We start from the raw sequence: 23,150 nt of genomic DNA, 5'->3' as shown, positions 1-23,150 counted from the left end.
ATTTATCTTATAAATTGTATATAGTAAATATCCTCTCAAATAAGTGGTTTTTCTTTGCTTATCTTCATTATAAAAAAAAGCTTTTTTGTTTTTGTTTTTTAATTTTATAACCATTCTTCTTCTCTCTTCATTCATTTTAACTCTTTTCAAGACGTTCACAATTTTTCAAGAGGTAGTTAATTAATATAGAAAAACAAAAAAATACAATTAATCGAAAAGTTAAATTAAAAAACAATTTTTCAAGCTTCTTCTAAATACGTTAACACAAAGAACAAAAAAATTAAATTTTATTTTTTTTTAATATCTTTTATATTTTTTTTTAATTGAAAAAAAAAATAACAAAATAAAGTATTTATATTATATTTTTTTACAAAATTTCGTTTTTGGTTAAACAAAAATAATAAATTCAACGTCGATAATAATATGGCGATCGTTTTTCATGTCGACTTTTTCTTTTTTCTAACGCAATACATTTCGGTTTTCCTTGTTCATTTTCTAATAATTATATTTTAAATCACAGAATGGTTTTGTTTTAGTGTGTGTGTTGTTGTTTGTTTTTTTTTTTTTTTGATAATAATTTGCATCAAAAGTTTGGAATTTTTTAAAATTTAAAGTATTTTTTCTATTAACATAATATAGGTTTAGATTTTCTTTTTTGTTGACTAATTTATAATTAAAAAATTTCTAAATTGGGTAAAAAAAAGCATTCGATTTTGTTTTTATACACACTTTTTTTTCTGTATACAATGACTGTGTAAAAGAAAATAGGTGGAAAAGGTAGTCATGAACTTCCATAAATAAATTAAAAAAAATATATACTATATATTATGAGAGAGGTGCGTTTTGATCACAAGGTAAGAGTTTGCTCTATAAAAATTTTAAATTATAAATTTAGTTAGTTAGTTGTTGAGAGATTAGGTAATAATGACTAATTGGAATTACTTACTTGATGTCTTTTGTTGTTGTTGTTTTACTTAAATAAATTTTATGGTTGAGATTGTTAGTTTGATTGCAAATCAGATCGAATGAGATCAAATACGTATTCATCACGAACGTCATCAGAGACTGGAGCATATCCAAGCGAGGGATGTAGATTAGCTGGATTGAGTGGCTTCCAACGTTGTCCAAGTAAGGAACTTATTTCCTAATAAGAAAATATTAATAAATTAATAAAACAAAACATATCTAAGTAAAATCCACAAATGTATCGCACATACAAGTTCTTGTAGTTTAACATAATTATGTATGAGCTAACTATTTTAAATGTAAGGTTTTTGTTAAGCAAATCTATAAGTATGTGCAGTAGGAGTAAACGGGTATTACAAGTATAACATGCTGTTTCCTGTTTTTTTTTTTTTTTTTTAATATTTGTAAATACGAATTTTTTAGTCTTCAATTTAAATATATTTTATACATAATATAGTGAAACAGAGACTTTTACATTACAAAAAATTAGGCTGTAGAAATGTGTACAGACGCACAGACCGCAGTACAGTTTTTAGAAATCTAGCAGGTATAATGTAAGTATCGAAGTAATGCGAACGACTTTCTTTTTCGATAGCAAAAAAAAAAAAAAGTTTTTAAGTTAGAAGTTGATGAAAGACACTAAGCGATAAAAGAGAAAAGGTTTATTTTTTTCTTGTTTCAATTAGCTAAAAAAAAAATGTAGCCGTGTATCAAATAAAAACCAATTTTTCTTTCTCTTTTTTTCTTGTTACATATTACCCATATTAGTATTTTCATAAAAAAAAGGTTTTATAAATTCAATAGTGATTTATATTGTCTTTTATTTACAGTTGTTTGATGTCAATGTGAAAAATTTGACTTTTTTTTATGAACTTGAATAAAATTTAATAGTTTCGCTGAATTCCTGGTCGAAATCAGAAAAAATAATTCTGTGGAGTATTGGCAAAAATCCATTGCGCGTCTTCCCAATATCGCGACAAGAATTTTTTTAAATTTGTTAGCAAAACAGTCAAACCTATTAGTAGTCTGAAAACCCTTTTTTTGGATTCAAATTGTAAGATTTTTCGATCTAACTTTAACTTTGGAAATTTGTATACTTTTTTGAAAACTGCATACCGGGACAAGTTTTTAAAATAATAAACCAGTGTCATACCATACAAATTTTTTTCGGCGTGTTGCCGAAAATAAATAAAAGTAAAAAATTGAGTTTTTATAAAAATTGGAACTGTTAAATAATTTGCAGCAATAAATTAAATTAAATAAACTAATTAATTATTTCTTATTATTAGACAATGTTTTAAGCAAGAATTATAAAAAACAAAAAATCAATTATGGGCGGAGGAAGCAAAATACTGTTGCAAAGTAGGGATTTTTCGAAATTTCACAATAACTGCATTTAATCGAAAACTGTAAGGATTTGGGATGAACAAATTACCAAATTCTGAGAGCCATTAAGTTGGTCTATCAGCATATTTTATTTGATCCCTTACTTCTGGGACACCCTGTATAGTCTCTTTTACTGTTTTCGCACTATACATTCGGAATCTTGTGATTTAAAGATTTTTTAATTTTTTTATTTTGGGTTTTTAAAATTCTGATTTTGAAGATTTGGGGTTTTCTTGACTTAATGAAATTGGTCTTGATTTGAGTTTTTTTTTTGATCATCCAAAGTATTGCGGTTTTCTAGAATTTGTTTGAGATTCTGGATATAAGGATTTTGTATCTTTTGAGACGTTACAGATTTGAATTTTAGAAATGTTTTGCTACATATTATCATGATTTTGGATTGAATGAAAATTAAATTTTTGGCACAGTGGATTTTGCGAATTTTTAAATTTGTAAGGAGTTCATGTACATATTTTCGCTGTTTAATTTTTTTTACACGAAATCAATACCTGCCCTAAATAAATAATCCTAATTTCGTAAAGGTTAATGATATCGTTCACGTCGTTATGTTTTTGAAACACTCAAAACAGCCATACTCAACAATTTTATAGGCTGCACAAATACGATTTAGTGTTTTTCAGCCTTTCGTTGAAAAGTTTATTATTATCCTAAGGTATTACTCTTAATCTCTAAGTTTTCTCCTATTAAAAATGCGCCACTTATAAAAGAAAGCGGTACCTCATGCGAGGCGTTCGTTGTGTAGAAGATGAAGGCACAAGGCATTTAGAGAATAAACTATTAATATCAGAAAGTTTAATCACTCTAGAACAAAAATATTCTTCTACATATAAAATAACGTCTTATAAAATTCGTACCCCTAATTTTGACTTTTAGAACTTGGTATACAAATTTCCCATACATTTTTTTTTTTTTGAGAATCTGTGGGTTCTTTCATTAACTTCCTATTATTTTGTTGGGTTTTTCAAACTAAGATGAAATTAGTAAACTATTGACTGAAATACACTTTGATTATAGACACTTATACTTATCTCCTCGTTTTTGTGGCGTAACTATTGGGTTTTAGTGAGGGATTTTTGTTGACTACTGTTAGTTTTGCATGAAACAATTCATTGTTGAACTTGTAATGTAATGATAACTGCTCAATAGCACTTTAAATGAAAGTATTTAAACTCCCAGAGATATACCCAGATGTCATTAATATTCAAGGTACTTATGCTATTCCATACCTCAATAAATGACTCCATACTAGCTGTAGAGGGAGTGTTGTCAATCATAGAAATTTCCAATCGCTTCAATGAACGTCCACGAAGACGTGAAATTCCAACAATATTGTGCGCATCCAATACATAACCATGAATAACAATCTCTTGTAAGTTTTCACATCGCCAAGACATCATTACAAACGGATCTTGACCCGAACGTAGGAAGAGATCCATCACATTTTTATCAGGGTGTTTGAAAGCCTTAAAATTTAATTAAATAACATTAAAAACTAAGATCTTGCTGTTTATTTTATTATTTAAGGAGCTTACAGAGTCAATCCATTGAACACTTTTAAGTGTATTCTTGTTATAAAGTGACATCCATTCCAATGCTTCTACATTTATCTAAAAAAAAATACAAATAATATATTATTTATTGTATCATCGAGAATAATCGATAAAACCTACAAAATCACAAAATAGAACTCTCAAATGAGTGATTGGCATATTCTGGCGTAAAATCCTAACTTGAAGGACTTCAACAGCTTCATAAGCATAAACCAGTGAGACAATCAAATCGATGTTCTGGAATTTCTTTGAAAACTCAGACCATGCGTGTTCTGAGATTCCAGGATGTTCACGATCCAATCCATGGACGCATATCATTAGTTTTTTTAATGGAAGTATTTGGATTGTACGGAGGACATCTTCGTTCAGTGTGTCATAGTCAAGCGATAATACCTACAGCAAATAAAATCTTTAATTAATTTATTTTTAATAATTATTTTGTAAATTTACCTGAAGTGATGCACATTTCTCTAGGAATACAGGTTCCAATACAAAAATTGGATAGTGACTAGGATCGAATTTAATCGAAGCGAATGTTAGCTGTTCGATTTCTTGAGGCTTGGCAATGGATTTAAGAAAATCTGCTCCATAATAAGTCAATGATTCGATAGCGCCCATATCGAGAACCTTCATTGATGACTTTTTACGACTTAGAATAATTTTTATTGGTTCAACAAAGAATCTAGCAAGTAAAAAATGTCTATTAGTCTAAAATACTTTATAAAGTTATGTGACTTACTGTTCAATATCGACTAGACCTTCATCCATCATATCACCTGGCGCAGCATGCCCAACGTTGTTTGTTTGAAAGCGTATTCCCTCCAAACTATCACTTCTTGCAATTCTTTGAAAGAAAGAATTAATTTATTTCAAAAAATAAAACAAAAAAAAAAGGAAAACTGGAACATACTTGTAAAGGATCCTTCGGATTTTCTCAATGTGATAAACACACATAAAATCAAAAACCATTGTAAGTTCGTTTGTTAAGTTCAAGAGGGTTTGTAGGAAAAATGTACATTGTCGGTCGTTGTCAATATACAAGGTGAACTTAAAATTTTGGAAAAACCTGAAATTTAAAAAAATCCATTACATATTGTTTATTTTATATGAATAACTTATTTGTTTAGAGCTTTCCAACTGTTTAAACATTTGCTTTGAAGCATTCAGTAAAATCAATCATATTACTTGTTTAAGCAGAATTAAATAAATTAACTACACTAAGGCAGTTCCAATTAACAAATGCTTGCATTTTCACCATCTTGATGAAGTGAGGATTCGACCTTTTATTTAATCTGTACTATTTGAACTGATGAGAATTAATTTTGTTACTGATTCACGTTTCATGACTTTGAAACAAAAAAAATAATCCGATAGAGAAATTGAAAACAGTCCGGAAAAACTTCGACTTCATAACGAATTAAAAAATTATTGCTGCTATCAATTACAATTCAATTTACAAATTAATTTTATACAATTATAAATGTTGATAAGGTTTTTATGTTTCTGTTCAATTATTCTTCAATCAAAATGTCTGGAATACGTGCAAACTTGCATCATAAGGTTTTTATATTGGAGCTACCTCAATCTTGGTTTAAATTTTCTTTTTTTTTCAGCACAGAAATGGATGACTTTGAGAAAAGCAAATTTAAATTTTTTTTCTGACAAAATAAAATAAAACATTAGCCATAACAACTTGGTCGTAGCACCTTCAAGATGTTGTTGTTGTTCAATGATTATAATGGAATTGACGGAAAACATTAGCCTCTAACTGCAAGTATGGAAAAATACCAAAAATGAAAAATGACAAAAAAATGTTATATGAAATCAGTAATATTAAGGGTTGCCAATTTTGGCAATGTACAATGTACAATAACACTGTGCTCGAAAATAGAACTTTTTTAACAGAGGGCTCTCATATCTACTACAGATAATAATTCAAGTATGCTGAAAATGGCGATGGCGTACTTAGTTTTCTGGATTAGGTCAAATAAAAAAGATTTTTGCGTTTGAAATTTTGTTTCCACATACTTTCTAGTTTTTGATTTTTTATCGATGTAAAATTATGGAAAATCTGGTTTTTGAAAGAATTGTATGTTAAAGAAGTTATTAAAAGAAAATATACCGAATGACTACTAAAATAATTATTTTGAAAAATATTATGGCAACATTTGTTTCAATTGATAAAAATGACGAACAAATCCGGAATGTTTTTTTGCAGCATTGTATTGTATGTATTAAAAATAACATAACATCGAATGTGGGAGCTTGCTATACTCTGTCCGATAAAAATTGGCAGTACAGGGAAGGCAGGGCATTTGCATCTCACTCTGCTTCACGCCTTCTGGATATGTCTATCACATAAAAAAGCTCACTTAGCGATGCCGTATTGTCCAAAAAAAAAATGTTTCGAAAAGGTACCAGCGTTACCATTTTGTCAGTAAAATTTCACAAAAACGAAAAAAAAAAATAAATTTTTCGTTTAACACCAAAATAACAAATACAAAATTCACTCATTTAAGACGCAGGCCGACCCCACGCATGGGTACAAAATTTTGCCTGTTGAAATCTTAAAATGCATGTTAAAATGTTGACATTAACTGTTTTCCTACATACACAAAATAAAAATCAAATAGCCACCAACACCACGACAACACATATGCTTTTTTTCGTTCAAAAAGCTTGAAAAAAGCATTAATCCTGAAAGCTCTTTCAGAAAAATAATAGAAAAAGGAGTAGTTTATGAAGGAAGTTTACCAATGGTAACTCGTATGTATTGTGAATACTTTTAATAAACAGCTTTTATGATTGAGTTTCATTCTGCCACAGATCGTGAGATTTATCGGACAGAGTAGAGTATGGGTTTTAACCAGTTTTTTTCTCAAAAAATATTTTTTTTTTCATTTTTAAGGGGTATTGCAATTTGCAAAAAATTTACAAAGCCTTCAAGAGTATCATTGTTATGAAAAGTTGTATCTCTATTTAGCCGTTCGTACTCGACGGTAAATTGCATTTCCCTTGCCGTTCTTGCCAATTAATTACACGCACTAGAATGGTCGCGAGTTGTTAGTCACTAGGCCTTGCTCCTTTAGTGTTGTGCTATAAATTTATTTATTAGTTAATCTAGTGTTTGCAAGGATATGTAAATTTAGATGAAGGTTTGCTTTTTCATATCACCCAATCTTGCAAGAACATAATATGGTGTTTAAATTATGACATTTAGAAACCTTTGACTTTTGTTTATTAATTTCATTAAATGTTATTTTTTTTTTTTACTAAATTTTGACCTTTCATTTACAACTCTCATAGCTGACCAACAAAATTCTCACAATTTAGCTTCGCCTAAGGGTGAAATGTATCTTGATTTGTAACATATAAACAAGTTATTTACAAAATCATAACAAAAGAATCTAGACTATTTGCGTTTTAAATAAATTTTCTAGGCAAAAACAATTACATATGGCTCAAGGTCATTTGTACTTTAAAGACTTGTTTGAGTCAGACGGAAATTGCAATAAAATGTTTATAAAAAAAAAAACAATGAAATTCCCATACCCGTTATTTTTGTATCGATGAGTTTATAATCCCCAATCGCATTGGATTCATTTAATGTTTTGGTAAACATAACAGGTATTTCCCCAGAAGATTGTGAAAAAAGAGCTGTTTGGAAATTTTATCCACACATTAAGGTGCCCAATATCATTTACTTTTACCCAATTACAAAACCTTGCAACTATCAACTTAAACCAGAAGTAGGTATAAGTTAAATTGTAACTCAATCGTAGAAAAAAAAATACAATTATTCGTTATTCAATTAGGTTTCATATTATCAAAGTAAGTTTACCAAAATTGCATCATATTTTTTTATCACAAGTAGGTAGGTACTTGGTGTGACATTCTTTTTGTGGTTTTATTGTTGTTGTTATTTTTGTAGCTAAACGCACGTCCAATTCAAATAGGTATCTTTCATTTTTTTTTTTTTTTTGGTTTAGCTTTGGCGACGTTGACGGAATACTAACTCAAAACAGAAACCACAAAACAAGAAACTCAAATCAGAAAAAAAATCTAAAAGATGAATAAAATACCCGAGCTATAAAAAGCAAAAAAAAAAAAAATACTTTCTCCGTTACGTTAGTATTGAGAGGTTGTTTTTGTTGTCATTTTTTGTATCAACAAATAAGCAGAAACAACAACAAATACAAACAAAAAAAATTCCACAGCAACGTAAATAAAAAGTCGACTCTCTCTAAGTCGAAATTCCCTCTAACTAGAACAAATTCTTTAGATTCTTGGACTATTTTCAATCCCTCTAAGCCGAATTTTACTTGCTCTTTAGGGCAAGTATTGGTTTCGTGTCAAAAAAAATTTCAAGGTCAATCAAAACTAACATTTTGATGATGGAGAAATCCAGAAAAGTGGGTTTGGTCATGACGTCCGTAGGTCTGTGCGTCCGTCCGTCCATCTGTACAAGTAGCTACAGCCTAAACGCTTAGTAGGATTTTCTTGAAATTTGGTACAGATGTTTTTCTTCGTAATTTACAAGGTTGTTTTTTGTTTGTTTTTTTAATATGCATCTCGGTAAGAACGTGTACCCCATACAATATTTTCGAATTATTGCAATATTCTCGAAAATTGCTCTAACGATTTTGATTAAATTTAACACACATTATGCTGTACAGTGTGCGTAGTTCTAACATAATTGTGTTTTTAGTTTTTCTCAAAAATAACGTATAATGGAAATGTTGTATTTCTTTTTTTTTTATTTTAAATCACTAATGTTGGCTCTTCCCGTACATAGTTAATTAGTTATTGAAATTTTCTCAAAAACGGCTCTAACGATTTTGATTAACCTTTACATAAGTAATATTCAAAGCAATTGCAATCCGCATTTCGATCGAAAGAGAATTGAAATCACTTTTCAGTTTCACGTTAAATGAAATTGCATGTTCTACATTTCGATCGACATTGAAAACTTCGAAATTGCTATTTTGTAAAATGCATCATTTCACGAACAGAAATAAAGTGAATTCAATTCGATCAGCAAATGTAAATGAGTGAAATGCGGAACACCTAATTTCACTTTCGGAAAGTGAACTCGGAAAAAGTGAAATGCAGAACATGGGCGAAAGTCTTAAATTAAAGTCAATTTGATTAAAAAAAAAAGAATTTTTTTTATACAGGGTGTCCGGTAAAAAATGGATGAGCCTGAAATGACTGATGGCTAAACATATGACTGTACTAAAATCAAATAGAAAACATTTCTACCGCAACCAGTTAAGAAAATATAAGCATTTTTTCGTTCAGTGTATTTTAATATTAATTTCATCATCTTACGTTTTCGTCCACCACAACCACGAATTAACTAATTTTATAAATTTATTTATTTTTATAATTTCCGGATACCCTGTATAAGATCACCTTGACAAATTTACATTTTTTTTTATAAATTTCATTAATGCAAGTGGTGGTTCAAAAATGTGTTTGCAATTCAAAAATAAATACAATTTCAATTTCAAATAATTCAATCCGGTAAGTTCGTCGGCCCAGGGCCCAGAATTACAAGGTTCTAAGCGCCATTTCTACAAAAAAATAAGTTTTGGGTATCGTTGGATTCTATTCAAGGGCTATCAAATGAGCATATGGGCATGTACCATAATTAAATCTATAAAGCATAAAGCGCAAAAAACTGTGGTTCTAACAACCAAAATGTAGATATTTTTAAAATTATAAGGTTCTTTGTTATTCTCTTTTTAGTCAGTAAAAATTTACCTCAATATAAGTTCAAGTGACCTCAACTCCAAAAATTTATAAAGCGTTTCGCCCAGGTACGACAGTGGGCTATCTGTTAGATCTGTCGTACCCTTACTAAGACGCCTTATTTTGGTATTTGGTCGATGTTTACCGACACTATATAAAACTCACAGCATGAATATACTGTGAATTATAATATTCTAAGGGAATTTGTTTAAATTCTATAATCTTATTGACATAGAACTTTGTGTTCCTTATTTTTGTACATAGAACCTTCTAATTGTTAACAAATCATCGCAAATTATTGCAAAAAATTAAAATTAAATTAATTAAGTTAATATCATTTTTTAATGTCTAACAACTCTAACTCACACAGAGCCTTACCGAGAGGTTTTTCAAGACTTTGAGCTCCAAAAATCTTTAAGCTATTGGAGTTTTATTATTTTAATATTAAATTCAAATATGAATCAGATTATAGCTTTTTTCTTTTTTAATTTAACGAATTAAAGTAATTTTATACATAATAGTTTAAAATAGTTTTTTTTTAATCAATCTCCATATGCTTACTTAAAAATTACATGGTTCTAAGTGGTACATAGAGCCCATATAGGAGTTTGCACTACTAAAATTGATATCAGTAGAAAGTTAATTTATAAATAAACAAATAAATAAACTATTGTTATTTTAATTATAATTCAAGTCATTTTATACAAAATCCAAGCATCAAAAACTTAAAAGTTGAATAACTCAAAGCAAGGGTCGGTGACCATAGAACCATGTAATTCTCAGCCGACGAGTTGGGTTAGTTTAGATAAACAATTTCTCTGTGTATAAAAAGTGGAGTAAATCTCGAACAATCGGTGCGTTGGAGTTGATTGTTTTTTCTCTCAAAAGTAGAGCAAATTTGCTCCGATCTGAAGTAAGAAACCTTTGCTTATTTATTAATTCATTGGGTTCGCACGTACTTGCCCTTATGCTTAAAGTAACTCTAATGTTCAAGAAATTTAACATTTGATATTTTGATATTTGATATTTTTTCACAAGGAGTGTAAAAAAATAAAATCTGTTTTTATAATTAAGGGGTTATACACTTTTTTTTTGGAGGTCGTCTAGGAGATCTACTACAAAAATAACGGAACCCAATATTTTTTTTAAATACACAGCGAATTATTTTAATACATTAAATTTGCTATATGGATATGTATTTTTTATGTTTATATAATTCAATGCCTCTTCACAAAAAATCCACAAAAAAGAAGTTTTTTTTGCACTTACAACTAGATATAACCCCTTAATAAAACATTGTTTTAAATGATCTTATACAAAAAACGATGTATGCCATTTTATTTCTTGTATAAAAAGGTATTTTTAGAAAAAAAAATTTCGAAAATCGTTGGAGTCGTTTTTAAAAAAAATAATTTTTTATATATAAAAATTTTATAACATTTTTCAAAAAAAAAGTTGGTATGCCATTTTGAAGAAATAATTAATTTACACAAAAAAAAAAACGAAATTTCATCATTTTTCTTGAACCCGTTTTCAAAAAATTGATTTTTCGAAAAAAAAAAAATTTGAAGTATTTTTTTAAAATCCAAAAATGTGTTTTTTGTATAAAAAATTTCGTTGAAATCGAGTGAGTCTTGTACGAGATATTTAGAAACCAAAAAAACCGTTCTATTGCAGGTACCGTTTATAACGGTACAAAAAATATTTTTTTTATTTCAAAAGTTAACTTTTATGTGTAATACTACACACAAAAATTTTAATCAATATCGTTAAAGCCGTTTTGAAAAAAATTAACTTTTGTATTTCCGTCATAAAAATAAAATTTCAATTTCCCCTCTAGGGAATCACCCAAAACTGCAAAATACCAAGTTTGAAGAAAATTACTTCCCTCGTTTAGGCTCCAGCTCAAGATAGAGACAGACAGATAGAATTGCCGCACCCACCTTTTTGGCATTCTCCATCATCGTAATGTCACGTAAAATTGTTATCTCGAGTTCGATTTTTTTTAACAAATCCTAAACTTGCCCTATAGTTACGGTGACCATATTTCTGAAAGCGAAACCCGGGACAGATAAAAAATTCGTTGGATCGTTTTGAAAATATTGATTTTTCAATAAAACTTTAATTTTTTTAAATGAGTTTTCATAATTTTTTAATTATTTTGATATCAAGATTTCCTAAACGATTTTAATTTAATTATGTGAGCATTTTTGTTGAAATCATTTAAGTCGAAATCAGTAATCAAAAAAATGGTTTTATAATAATGTCTGTTAATAACTTCTAAGAAAACATTTTTTTTAATCAAAATCGGGAGAGCTGTTTTTTAACATATTAATTTTAATTCAATTTTAAAGTTCAAGTGACCTCAACTCCAAATTTATAAAGCGTTTCGCCCAGGTACGACAGTGGGCTCATCAGTTAGATCTGTCGTACCCTTACTAAGACGCCTTATTTTGGTCGATGTTTACCGACTCTATATAAAACTCACAGCATGAATATACTGTGAATTCTAATATTCAAAGGGAATTTGTTTAAATTCAGACCTTAGAAAAATGTATGCCCGTGGTCAGGCTGATATAATAACGAAGAAAAAAATAACAAAAATAATAAAAATTATTTAAATTATTTCTATTTTAAGTGGAGCGATTGAATATAATTCAATTTTAAAGTTCAAGTGACCTCAACTCCAAATTTATAAAGCGTTTCGCCCAGGTATATATATTCAATCGCTCCACTTAAAATAGAAATAATTTAAATAATTTTTATTATTTTTGTTATTTTTTTCTTCGTTATTATATCAGCCTGACCACGGGCATACATTTTTCTAAGGTCTGAATTTAAACAAATTCCCTTTGAATATTAGAATTCACAGTATATTCATGCTGTGAGTTTTATATAGAGTCGGTAAACATCGACCAAAATAAGGCGTCTTAGTAAGGGTACGACAGATCTAACTGATGAGCCCACTGTCGTACCTGGGCGAAACGCTTTATAAATTTGGAGTTGAGGTCACTTGAAATTTAAAATTGAATTATATTCAATCGCTCCACTTAAAATAGAAATAATTTAAATAATTTTTATTATTTTTGTTATTTTTTTCTTCGTTATTATATTAATTTTATTTTAAATGATTTTGAAATTGATCTTTAACACAACTTTTAACATTTCCTTAAAAGTTTTGAAACTAATCTGGGTTCTTTACTCTTCCATATGTTGTTCCTTATTCGAAAACATTTAATCTGGGGTCGAATTACGGCACACGATTTAACGTTTTGACTATTGCTCTCTATTTAATTAGTAGAAAAAAATAAGGACGCATAGCAACCATACGTTAACGAACGTATATCGTAGTTCGACCCCTGGTCCCTGGTGTAGCAACCTGACAAACAGACGCTGGAACTAAATAATTGACGAACATTTAAAAAAACTAATGGCTAGTCTAGAGGCGAAACGAAAATTTTCGTACAAAACCAGCACAACGAAATCGCAAACGAAAATTTTGCTTTTCGTTGCACAATACGTAGCTTAGATAACGAAATTCTTACCTGTGCTGGAATATATGGAGATTTTTCAATCGTTTGTCACTCCCATTTATTTGTCCAGGTAATTTTTCTTGCGGCAAAAGTTTTTTGAACGAAAATTTTCGTTTTACTTCAGCAGCGTATTTAATTTTAATTTCCAGCCACAGTTTTCTTGTTTTCCGTACAAAGTATTTAAAATATTGAATACAAAAATCAGAGAATGTCCAAATACGGGACAATCACGGGACAAATTACAAAATACGGGACACTTAAACGTCCCGGGTTTCTTAAATAAAAACCCGGGACAAGCTGTAGAAATACGGGACAGTCCCGGGTAAACCGGGACGGATGGTCACCGTACCTATAGTACCTATATCGCAAGTAAAAAAAAATTGATCCCTCTAACTCGAATTTTATTAGAACTCCCTCTAACTTATTATGACATCCCGCCATAGTTTGACTTAGAGGGAGTCGACTGTAATTGAAAAAGTAAAAAAAAAAAACAAGGAATCCAACCGATCAAAAGCAACAACTCCAACATTGTGACAACGTCGTCCAACAAAAACCTCCTCCTCTCCTATTCCACCCCAACTTTGTTATAAAGTTGACTTAACAATTTACACGATTTATACCCAACCCACTTCAAACCACCCGTTTAAGGTCATATCCATCGACTCGAGAGTTGATAGACAAAAGAAAAGGTTTTTTTTTTATATATATAGGTAGGTATTAATTTTGCAATGCAATTGCACCTGTGCACTTTTTATAGCAAACTAATTGCTGCTGTGTTGCAGGAGAAAGAGCAAAATGCGCAACACCCTTTTTTTTCATGCTACACAGTCAACCCAAAATGAAAACCCACTTGATTAACTTTTTTCTTTTTTGTTTTCTTCCTCTTTTACGAGAGAAATTAAAACGCAAAATAAATAAAATCGAATCTATTTTTAGAAAAAAAAAAATAATAAAATCTTTTAAACAAAAGACAACCCAACTCAATGATAAATTATAAACATTTTTTTTTTTAACTTACCTCTTTTGGAAAAGAATACTTCGCCAATGCCAACAAACCAAAGAAGCATTAAATCGATCCTTCGACTCGTCCAAGTATTCGAAAATTCGACTTAAAGCAACGGCTGGAACTTCGCCCCATTGTGGCGATCTTTTGGTCATTTTTTCGTTCGTTTGTCGTCGGGGTCGCCTCCTTTCGAATCAACGACCGTCGCGTCGACCACCCCACGATTTAACGATGATCCAAGCAAGAGAAAGAAATTTGACAATTTTCACCTTTTTTTCAATTCTCGAAGGATTTTAAGTTTTTTCTTGCTTTTCTGGATTTTCTCTGGGGGTAAATTTTACAAAGTTCGTTCAAGTTGAAGGCCCTGAGAAGAAAATTTAAGATATTTTCGTCTTTTTGAATAAATTATAATGCACAAAAAATTTAGCAAATTTCAAATCGAAAAATCGGAACAAAAGCGATTCGATTTCAATAAGAAATATAAATTCACCTTTATTTTTTTTGATTTTTTCTGATGATTAAGATTGAAGGAAAAAACTTTTTTTCTTGATTTCTTATTTTTTCGAACTGTGTGTGATTGCGTCGTATGGTTTTTTGTTTTTTTTTTTCCTTTCCCGTCGATATTTTAGCTGGACACAAGTTTCTTTTTTTTTTTTTCTTGAACACTGCGACGAATAATATGCATACAGTTCAAAATAAAAAAAAAATAATGGATGGTAGATGGTTGGTTTTGGTGAGATAGAAGAAGGAAGAGGACACTAGATATATGAATATGAAAAAACGGTGAAAATTATGTAGAAAGATATTGGAGAAAGTGAGATAGGGATAATATGTGTTTTTGGAGTTATCTCCTTTGCACTTACAGATGAAAACAGAAAGCAGCTGATTTTGACAACGGATGCAGTTATGCAGGGTGGGTAACATGAGAGCATGAAAATTCATCGAAATGGTTCATTTTGTTTTGGTGGTAAAATAATTGAGAAGGAGATGTTCGCATGATAAAAGTTGATTAGATTCTTTTAAAGATTTTTTTAGAAGTGGAAAAACTTAAAAAAAAAAAACAAAATGATTCACAAAGCTTGATAAGAAAAAAAAAGAAAATCAATTTGCATATTGGCGATTGGTAAAGTTGAAATGCGCTACAGGTGGTCAAAACAAAAACTAAAATTTACAGGACGTAAGGAGCTAGCATCCGACATTTTACTTTTTTTTTGTTAGGACTTATTTTATCATGTGGACGCTATTTTTAGGAATGCAAAATGTAAACATCCGTCCTGTATTGGTTCAAAAGTTGAAACTACGGCGCTAGTAGTATGTGCTCCAATCGCCAATTTGCCACTAATTTTATTAAACAACTGCCAGATGCCTTTGCTATAATACTGGCAAAGAATGAGCGTTCTTAACTTGGCTCAAAAAGAGAAAAAGTACAAATAAGTGAAAATTTTCAAACGCATTTTTGTATTGTTTTTCGGGCTGGGAAATAAAAACAAATGATGCAGAAAACTTATTTTATCGTCCAAAAAAACATTTTGTTTACTCTTTTTTACAAAAAAATTGCGCTTGCGAGAAAAAATTTTCACTTTTGTACTTTTTCAAAAAGTGGTGAATGTAGTTAATACTACGTTTCCACCTATCCTAAATCCGAGATTTAGCTAAGTAGATTTAGCACAAATCTCGAGTTTTATTCTAAATCTCGGATTGAAAGTAGGTGAAAATCTTAGATTTAGGCTAGCTGAACTCAAATCTGAGATTTAGCGAAGTAGATTTAAAATAAATCTCGAGATTTATTCTAAATCTACTTAGCTAAATCTCGGATTTAGGGTAGGTGGAAACGTAGTATAAGCCTTTATGGTAGATTTACATAACGTCGCCTCAATAAAATAATGTCGTATGCTACATTCGGCTACTTTTGGGAAAACGCAATTAAAGTTCAGGGTCATTTTCGCTAGAGACGACCCAAGTAACAATTTTACTTGCATGGCTTACTTACGCAAATCCTCCATTTTGGAAAAAAGGAGGTCTCCTTAAGGCTATCTCGAAGTGTTTAGAAGAAGCCTTGTGAATATAAGTTAAATAAGACCTTCATAAGACCTGTTTGAACCGTTCTAAAGAAGCCTTGTATTTACAAGCGACAGAAGGCTTTCATAAGACCTGTTCCAAAAGATTCTTGTAAGTATGCAATGTTTTCATCTCGTAAGGATGAAATGTTTTTCACCTGTAAGTATGCAAAGGTTTTATCCTGCAGATATGCAATGTTTGTAACGCATTAGAAAAAAACATTGCATTTTTATGTGAGGTTTCAATTAGCTCCCTTTTTTCCACTCATCTTTAATATTCGATCATGGGTCTACTGGTAAGGTGCTGGCTTGGTATGCAGAGGTACGTGGGATCGATTCCTGGCGGGGCCATTTGTGAAATTAAAAAAAAAAATGTGTTCTTTTTCAATTAAAATAAAATTCTTCCCATTTCAGAACGACAGGAAAAGCATACATGGCCAAAAAAGAAGAAAAAACAAAATAGAAAAAAATTAAAAGAAAAAAAAAATCATTAAAATCTTTTTTTTTTATTCATAAATTCAACATCTTATAACAACCTCCATAAGGCCTTATTATAACATCCAATGCAAATGATAGTTTCCTTAGCGAAGCTATAGCTTCCCTAAAATGTTTCATTGTTTTGTAAAAAGGCCTGCATAAGGTCGTTTTACGCTGTTCGTCACAAGCTATTAGCTTGTGGATTGCCTGTGGAGGAAGGTCTTGGGGAAATTCGGTAATGTGCGCCAAAATGATTTGCATAAGATTTGTATTTCTTCTTAAACAAGTCAAAAAATAGCTTGCATTGACCCTTATGAAAGCTAAATTGTTACTTGGGGTACTATAATCTACTCATGCTCTTCTTCCCGAGTAGATACGATTTGTATTGAATTCGTTGAAAGTGCGTTCCATTGAAAATCGTTAGTAAACTACTAGTAGTACTTTGCCACCTCCCAAAGGAACAGGGCTAATAGTTAACTATTATTAGAAAAAGAACGCACCTCTGCGCAACAATTTATTTATAAAATTTCATAAGAAGTGTGGGTTGGGTCTAAGAATGAACAAAATAAATCGGATAAATATTTATCTATACTTTCTGAACACACCCTCGTTTATGACAAAAAAAAAAAACAAACAGCTGACAAAACGTCAATTTTATCCGGTGTGGTGTTTATTTGGTATTTTTCTGTGAGTTTCTTCTATATTTTTTTTTAAATTTTATTGAATAAAACAATTAATTAAACATTTTTTCACACCAATGTTATCAAATACATTTCTTCCAACATGTATATTTCTATATAAAATCATTTGAATTCAAAATCAAACTCCATTTATGCTTTATTTGTTAACAGAAAATATGATGTTATGAAATACCAAATGCTGTGGTTAGGAAAACATGCTGGCGTAGCCTTAAAAGGAAGACATAGCTTCTCTATTGCTACCAGATCTTTTTCATGTCTTCACAAACGTGACAATGAACCAAAAAAGACATCACCTTGGTTGCTCCATACCACACATAGACAAATTGCAACTGAACCAACAGGTTTGGCGGGTTTTTGGCAAACTCTTTCCAACTCCACTCCAGTTGCATATATGCAACAAGGACTCGTTGAAATTCATGATTTCACTGGGTTACCTTGGTGGGCAACAATTGTCTTGTCCACATTTGTATTTCGAACTCTTGTCACTTTGCCATTGACGATTTATTCAAATAAAATTATGGCAAGAATCGAATTGATTACATTGGAAATGCCTGCTTTAGTTGCTGAACTGAAGCAGGAGGCAGCTGTAGCTATGAAGAAATTCAAATGGACTGAAGCACAAACTAGACGAGTCTATAATCATTCGGTAAGGTTTGTTTTTATTTAGAATTGCCTTTTTTTCCAATTAGTGGAGTGAAGTAATTTGTAAAATCTAGGAATCCAAGGAAAGTCAATGAATCTGCATTATATCTAAATTTTACCTAAATTTCAATTCAAAAAATTAAATTCACGGTTGACACGAACTTGCTCTTAGGGTTCAAGTTGCTAGAAAAACAAAAAAGGAATAAAACAACATCTGAAATCAAACCTTTTTTAAAAAACTAATTTTTTTTACAAATAATTTTTTGGAAAAAAATTTTAAAATAAAATTCGTATGCTATTTTATAGAAATCACAAACCAATATCTAAAACCAAAATTTCAAAAAAATTCAATGTCCCATTTTTGAAAATTTAATTTTTCAAAAAAAAAAATTTTCAAAATTTTGTTTTTGATTTACACTCCTTTTCATCAGAATAGGTACACAACTTTTCAAATGTTCATTAATCGTTTGTCCCCAATAGTGGTGCCTGACTAAACAAGGTTTTATTGTTTTTTGATAGTTAAAGATGTTAGGAAAAGCAACGGCTAAAATTATTTCAAAATGGACCATAACTTTCGCATTGTTTTTCTTGTAAAGTATTTTTTGAGGAAAAATCAACTTATTTTTTTCTTCATCAGAATAGTACACCCTTATTATCTTTAATGTTTTTGTGGATTTCGAGCAAATTTAATATTAAAACAAATAACTGGACTTTCCTAAGCGTAATTTAATAATTATAATACCATTTTGAAAAACATGGGTGGATTAAAATCGCTACATTTTTGCGAAAACACCTTAAGAAAAAAAAAAAAAAACAAACAATGAAGGATCCACCAGTACTGGTATGATTAAAAAAATTACGAATTGTGAATATGCTCTATCGAGACTTCAGATACAAACATTCTGGAGTTGAAAAAAATGAATGGTGGTAAAAAAAAATGCAAAAAAACACTCTTAGACGAGTAAATTTGTACATGTGCTACCAGTTTTGGTGGATTAACGACAAGAACAAAAGTGAAAAACAGTTGTTATTTGTAATTTTAGGACAGTAAATAAAATGGTCATTAGTCTCAATCTTCTAAAATGGCTTGATTTTGAAAAGACACCATTACTACACCAAGAACAGAATTGTATGCGTTTAAGGTTTTTGAAATCCTTTACCACATGAAAAGTTGAGTGGTATTTCTTGTTTTTTTTTGGATCAACGAACATTTAATTTTGATGTCCTTGGTGAGTTAAACTATCAGCTTAACATTCTGCGAAAGGAGAAACTATTTTGAGACCAACTTCATTCTCATAAAAAAGAGGTGTTAAGGCATGGAAGAAAGTAATCTTCTACGATAATACAAATAATGAATTTCATACGTGAAGAATAGTCACAATTATTTGAATCATTTATTTGCAAAACATGATAACATGTTTTTAAATTTTTTAGGAGAAGAAAAAAACGTTCTATTTTCTTTTGATATGCGTAGAAAAATTTATAAAAAATACATTCTGTAGAACTCTTGCCTAGCTACAAAATACCGTTTCGTTTTTAATTTTTGGAGCGATAGCTCAAAAGATAAAAAATAAAAACGCTTTTGGACTTATCATACTTTGAAAATAAACGGATGTGAAATTAGTTTTTAAATGGATATGCAATTTTGCTTTTAGCCCCAGTCTATCAAACAATTGTATTTGAGAATAAAATACAATGTCCGGACTGCTTATTTAACTTTAAAGTAGCTTTAAACTTAAGATTTTCAGCCATTAATCTAATATACCATTTACACAAAAAGAAGCTGTTGTTTATTTTCAAAAGATGATAAGTCTGGGACTTATTCTGTTTTTGATACTAAAAAAATATTTCGCGTAGCTGTAAAATCGGATATAGATCTAGTAGATACTTCATATTTTAAAGACAGATGTGGTTATCCCTGGAATACAAATTTAGTCAAAAAAACGAATTTTGAAAAAAAGTGGACTTATCATGTTTTGCAAATAAATGATTCATTTGTGAATGCATATTTAAGAAACTTTTCCTTAATTCTCTAGTATTTGTGAGCCAGTATTCTGAATTTTTTAACAGGACCACGCCTCCTACCACAAAAAATGGTCTGTAAAATATTGGGAGAAAGTGCAAATTTAGAAAGTACTTAAGTATCTACCATAGAAAACAACCCTGAACCTTGTTGAAAATGTTTGGAAATGGCTAGCCCGTACTGATAAAATTTGTGATATTCGATTTTAAGACAAAAAAATTTCCTAACCCACCATTTAACAATTTTGGGAAGAGATTCAGATAGATTGCATAAAGAGATTTAACAATGGAATTCCTGGACAGTTTAGTTATTTTTTTATGAATAAAAACGCCACTATGCAAAAAATAAAATAAGTAAAATACATTTTTAAGAAGAACCTTTTTAAATTCATTTCATGGACCACTTTCACATCATTCTCTATGTGTACCTATTCTGATGAAACAAAAAAATTACTCAGTTTTTCGATGTGAAATGCTTTGCCATAGAGAAACAAGAAAAATAACCACACGTTTTGAATTATTTTTTTTGCTGATTCTGCCAACATCTTAAACAATGACTTGACATCAAAAAATTATTATTTTTCCTACACTGTGAGGAAAAAACGAATACTGAACATTTGAAAAAGTTGTGTACCTATTCTGATGAAAAGGAGTGTATATTAAAATTATATAAAATGCTTTTTTTTACAAAAAGTTTTGTTGAAATCGAATTATGTAGTTGTTTCGGAGAAAATCGGATTAATAAACAAAAAACGGTTCTATGGCAGGTACCGTTAATAATGATTTTCAAAAAAAAAGTTTTTCTCCATTAAAAGATAGACCTTGTCTTAAAACTTACAGATGAGTTTTTTTTTAACAAAACCATTGTAGCCGTTTTTGAGAAATTTAAACTTAACTAAAATCGGTATATGACAAGTACCGTTATTTTTGGTCCAAAAAAATTAATTCCAAAAACTCCTCTGGAGAGTTACCAAATAACGCTACATACCAAATTTAATTGGTTCATCCGTTTAGGCTATAGCTTCGTAAAAAAAACAGACAGACTGATAGACAAACGGACTTCCGGCACCCATTTTTTTGGCATTCTCTATCATCGTAATATCGTGTCTGATTGTTATCTCAACTCTTTTTTTTGTACGAATGCATAACTTGAATGTTGAATATAGTACTTATATCGTACGTAAAAATTTTACTGCTCTCGGTTACAACAATTTTTAACCAGAATTTAATAAAAAATTAGTGCCGCTGAGTGATTCCATATGAAAACGTCCAATAAGAATTGTTGTCACGTTTTTAGATTTTGCTTTAGATTTACAGCTTTAAGTACTAAGCAGTAGATAAATGTTCCCAAAGGAAAATTTACTGAAAAATCATGTATCATTATCCCTAAATGAAAAACAATTTTTGAAAATCTGTTAATTTTACTGTAGTTTTGTGGTTTGAAGATGTTTGCATATCTTCTTGGTTTACCGCTTGTTTAAAAAAACACGAAAAACGCTAAAAAGGCAAAATAAACCCTTATTTAATAGTATGATTTACTATGTTAGACTTCAGATAGAAACAAGTTATTCACATAAAAAAAATCTTCACTGTCTAACGCTTGTTTTAAAAAACAACTAAAACAACAAAAACTTTTAAAACGCATAAGGTTTCTAGTTTTTTATGAATTCATGGATATCAATCAGTTTTATTCATCAAAACAAATTTTTTACAATCTGCAGTGGTAAACCTTTTTTATGAGCTCTTTCTTATTAATAAATCTGTTTCAAAGAACGATTATGTTTAAACAAATTTCTTCATATAGCATAACCTCAATAGTAAAAAAATAACATTCTAACGATAATAATATTAATATTTCAAAAACGAGAGCTAATTAATTAATGGATTTTTCTGACTTTGGATTCAAGTTAAAAATACCGTAAACCTTTTGAAAAGTTTAGTTTAGTCTAGGCAAAAAAAAAGTATAAGGACTGCGTTAACAACACCCAACAGCTGGTGTTGTCCGTTTTTGTCCCCTCACAACCCATCATCATTATTTCTGCAATCTTTTGAGATCCAAGATCAAGTTTGTAACAGTTCTAAAATATAACTTTAAATTAATATAAATAAAGAAAAAATCCGAAAAATAATAAGTATACATAAAAATTAAGAGCGGACAAAAATTTTTTCACATTTTTCTGTATAGTATAAGTATTATATTTCCAAAGTTTATATAGAGATTCATTGATTTTCCCTTGATTCCGAGGTATTAATCTTATGGCATTCCACTAAATAAATTCACTCGAAACAGCTCAAAAAGCAATGGAATCAATTAATTGTTCGAGAGAACTGCCATCCCGCCAAAACATTAATAGTACTATGGGGACAGATACCTCTATGGGTATTCCAATCGGTAGCTCTTCGAAATTTAGTTTATATGCTGCCAAATCCGAATTCCTTAGATGCCCAGTTGGTATTCACCGAATTAACGCTGGGAGGCTTTGGTTGGATTCCAAATTTAACTGAAGTTGATAGTTCTTATATTCTTCCTGTGGCACTTGGAATCATTAATTTATCTATTATTGAAGTGAGTTTTTAACTCAGATTTAAATCGTTTTTAACATTTTAATAAGTTTTCTTACATTTTAGATGCAACAAATGGTAAAAACACGTCCTGCTGGAAAGTTTCAGGCGATATTTACAAATGTTTTTCGAGTTTTAAGTGTGGCAATGGTACCAATCGCCTGTACAGTTCCTTCGGTAAGTTAAAATGTTATAATCCTAAGAGATAGAGAGTTTTTTATTGAATTAATTTTTCTAGGCACTTTGTGTTTATTGGACAGCATCCAGTTCTTATGGTCTTTTGCAAAATCTACTCTTACTTTCGCCGAAATTTAGAAGAGCCGTTCGAATACCACAAACACAAACTGAACTACAAAATCCATATCAACATTTGTGGATGAGTATCAAAGCTAGAACTGGTAATGGACCAGCACCTGTGTTACCAAAGATAAATAATAATGAAACACAAAAGAAATAAAAAAGGCCTAATAGTTTAA

General features: G+C 30.0%; 2 protein-coding genes across 2 annotated transcripts; one reads left to right on the top strand and one right to left on the bottom strand.

The window, feature by feature from the left end:
* Positions 1–544: 544 nt before the first annotated feature.
* Positions 545–14,857, bottom strand: LOC129911964 (uncharacterized). The gene is made up of 10 exons (XM_055990009.1): positions 14,704–14,857; positions 14,229–14,577; positions 4,834–4,989; positions 4,663–4,767; positions 4,374–4,605; positions 4,044–4,316; positions 3,906–3,980; positions 3,600–3,836; positions 947–1,144; positions 545–867 (listed from the first exon to the last, which is right to left on the bottom strand). The coding sequence occupies exons 2-9, from the start codon at positions 14,366–14,368 to the stop codon at positions 1,001–1,003; spliced, it is 1,362 nt and encodes a 453-aa protein (XP_055845984.1). The 5' UTR covers positions 14,369–14,577; positions 14,704–14,857; the 3' UTR covers positions 545–867; positions 947–1,000.
* Positions 14,858–17,369: 2,512 nt separating this feature from the next.
* LOC129911965 (cytochrome c oxidase assembly protein COX18, mitochondrial) lies at positions 17,370–23,150 on the top strand. The gene is made up of 5 exons (XM_055990010.1): positions 17,370–17,434; positions 17,599–18,094; positions 22,403–22,678; positions 22,741–22,851; positions 22,913–23,150. Exons 2-5 carry the CDS (start codon positions 17,612–17,614, stop codon positions 23,129–23,131), a joined length of 1,089 nt encoding a protein of 362 aa, XP_055845985.1. The 5' UTR covers positions 17,370–17,434; positions 17,599–17,611; the 3' UTR covers positions 23,132–23,150.

Source organism: Episyrphus balteatus, chromosome 2 (genome assembly GCF_945859705.1).
Source record: "Episyrphus balteatus chromosome 2, idEpiBalt1.1, whole genome shotgun sequence".
NCBI classification, from domain to species: Eukaryota; Metazoa; Arthropoda; class Insecta; order Diptera; family Syrphidae; genus Episyrphus; species Episyrphus balteatus.
This window is presented reverse-complemented; position numbering and strand designations above follow the sequence as displayed.

What these genes read in the sequence shown, in the direction of transcription:
- LOC129911964 (XM_055990009.1), bottom strand. Translation starts at nt 14,368, where the DNA reads ATGACCAAAAGATCGCCACAATGGGGCGAAGTTCCAGCCGTTGCTTTA. An exon ending in GAGTTCTATTTTGTGATTTT is followed by an intron (nt 3,981 to 4,043) that starts GTAGGTTTTATC and finishes ATTTTTTTTTAG; the next exon opens with ATAAATGTAGAAGCATTGGA. An exon ending in GTGTTCAATGGATTGACTCT is followed by an intron (nt 3,837 to 3,905) that starts GTAAGCTCCTTA and finishes TTAAATTTTAAG; the next exon opens with GCTTTCAAACACCCTGATAA.
- LOC129911965 (XM_055990010.1), top strand. Translation starts at nt 17,612, where the DNA reads ATGAAATACCAAATGCTGTGGTTAGGAAAACATGCTGGCGTAGCCTTA. An exon ending in GACGAGTCTATAATCATTCG is followed by an intron (nt 18,095 to 22,402) that starts GTAAGGTTTGTT and finishes CACTCGAAACAG; the next exon opens with CTCAAAAAGCAATGGAATCA. An exon ending in TCGCCTGTACAGTTCCTTCG is followed by an intron (nt 22,852 to 22,912) that starts GTAAGTTAAAAT and finishes TAATTTTTCTAG; the next exon opens with GCACTTTGTGTTTATTGGAC.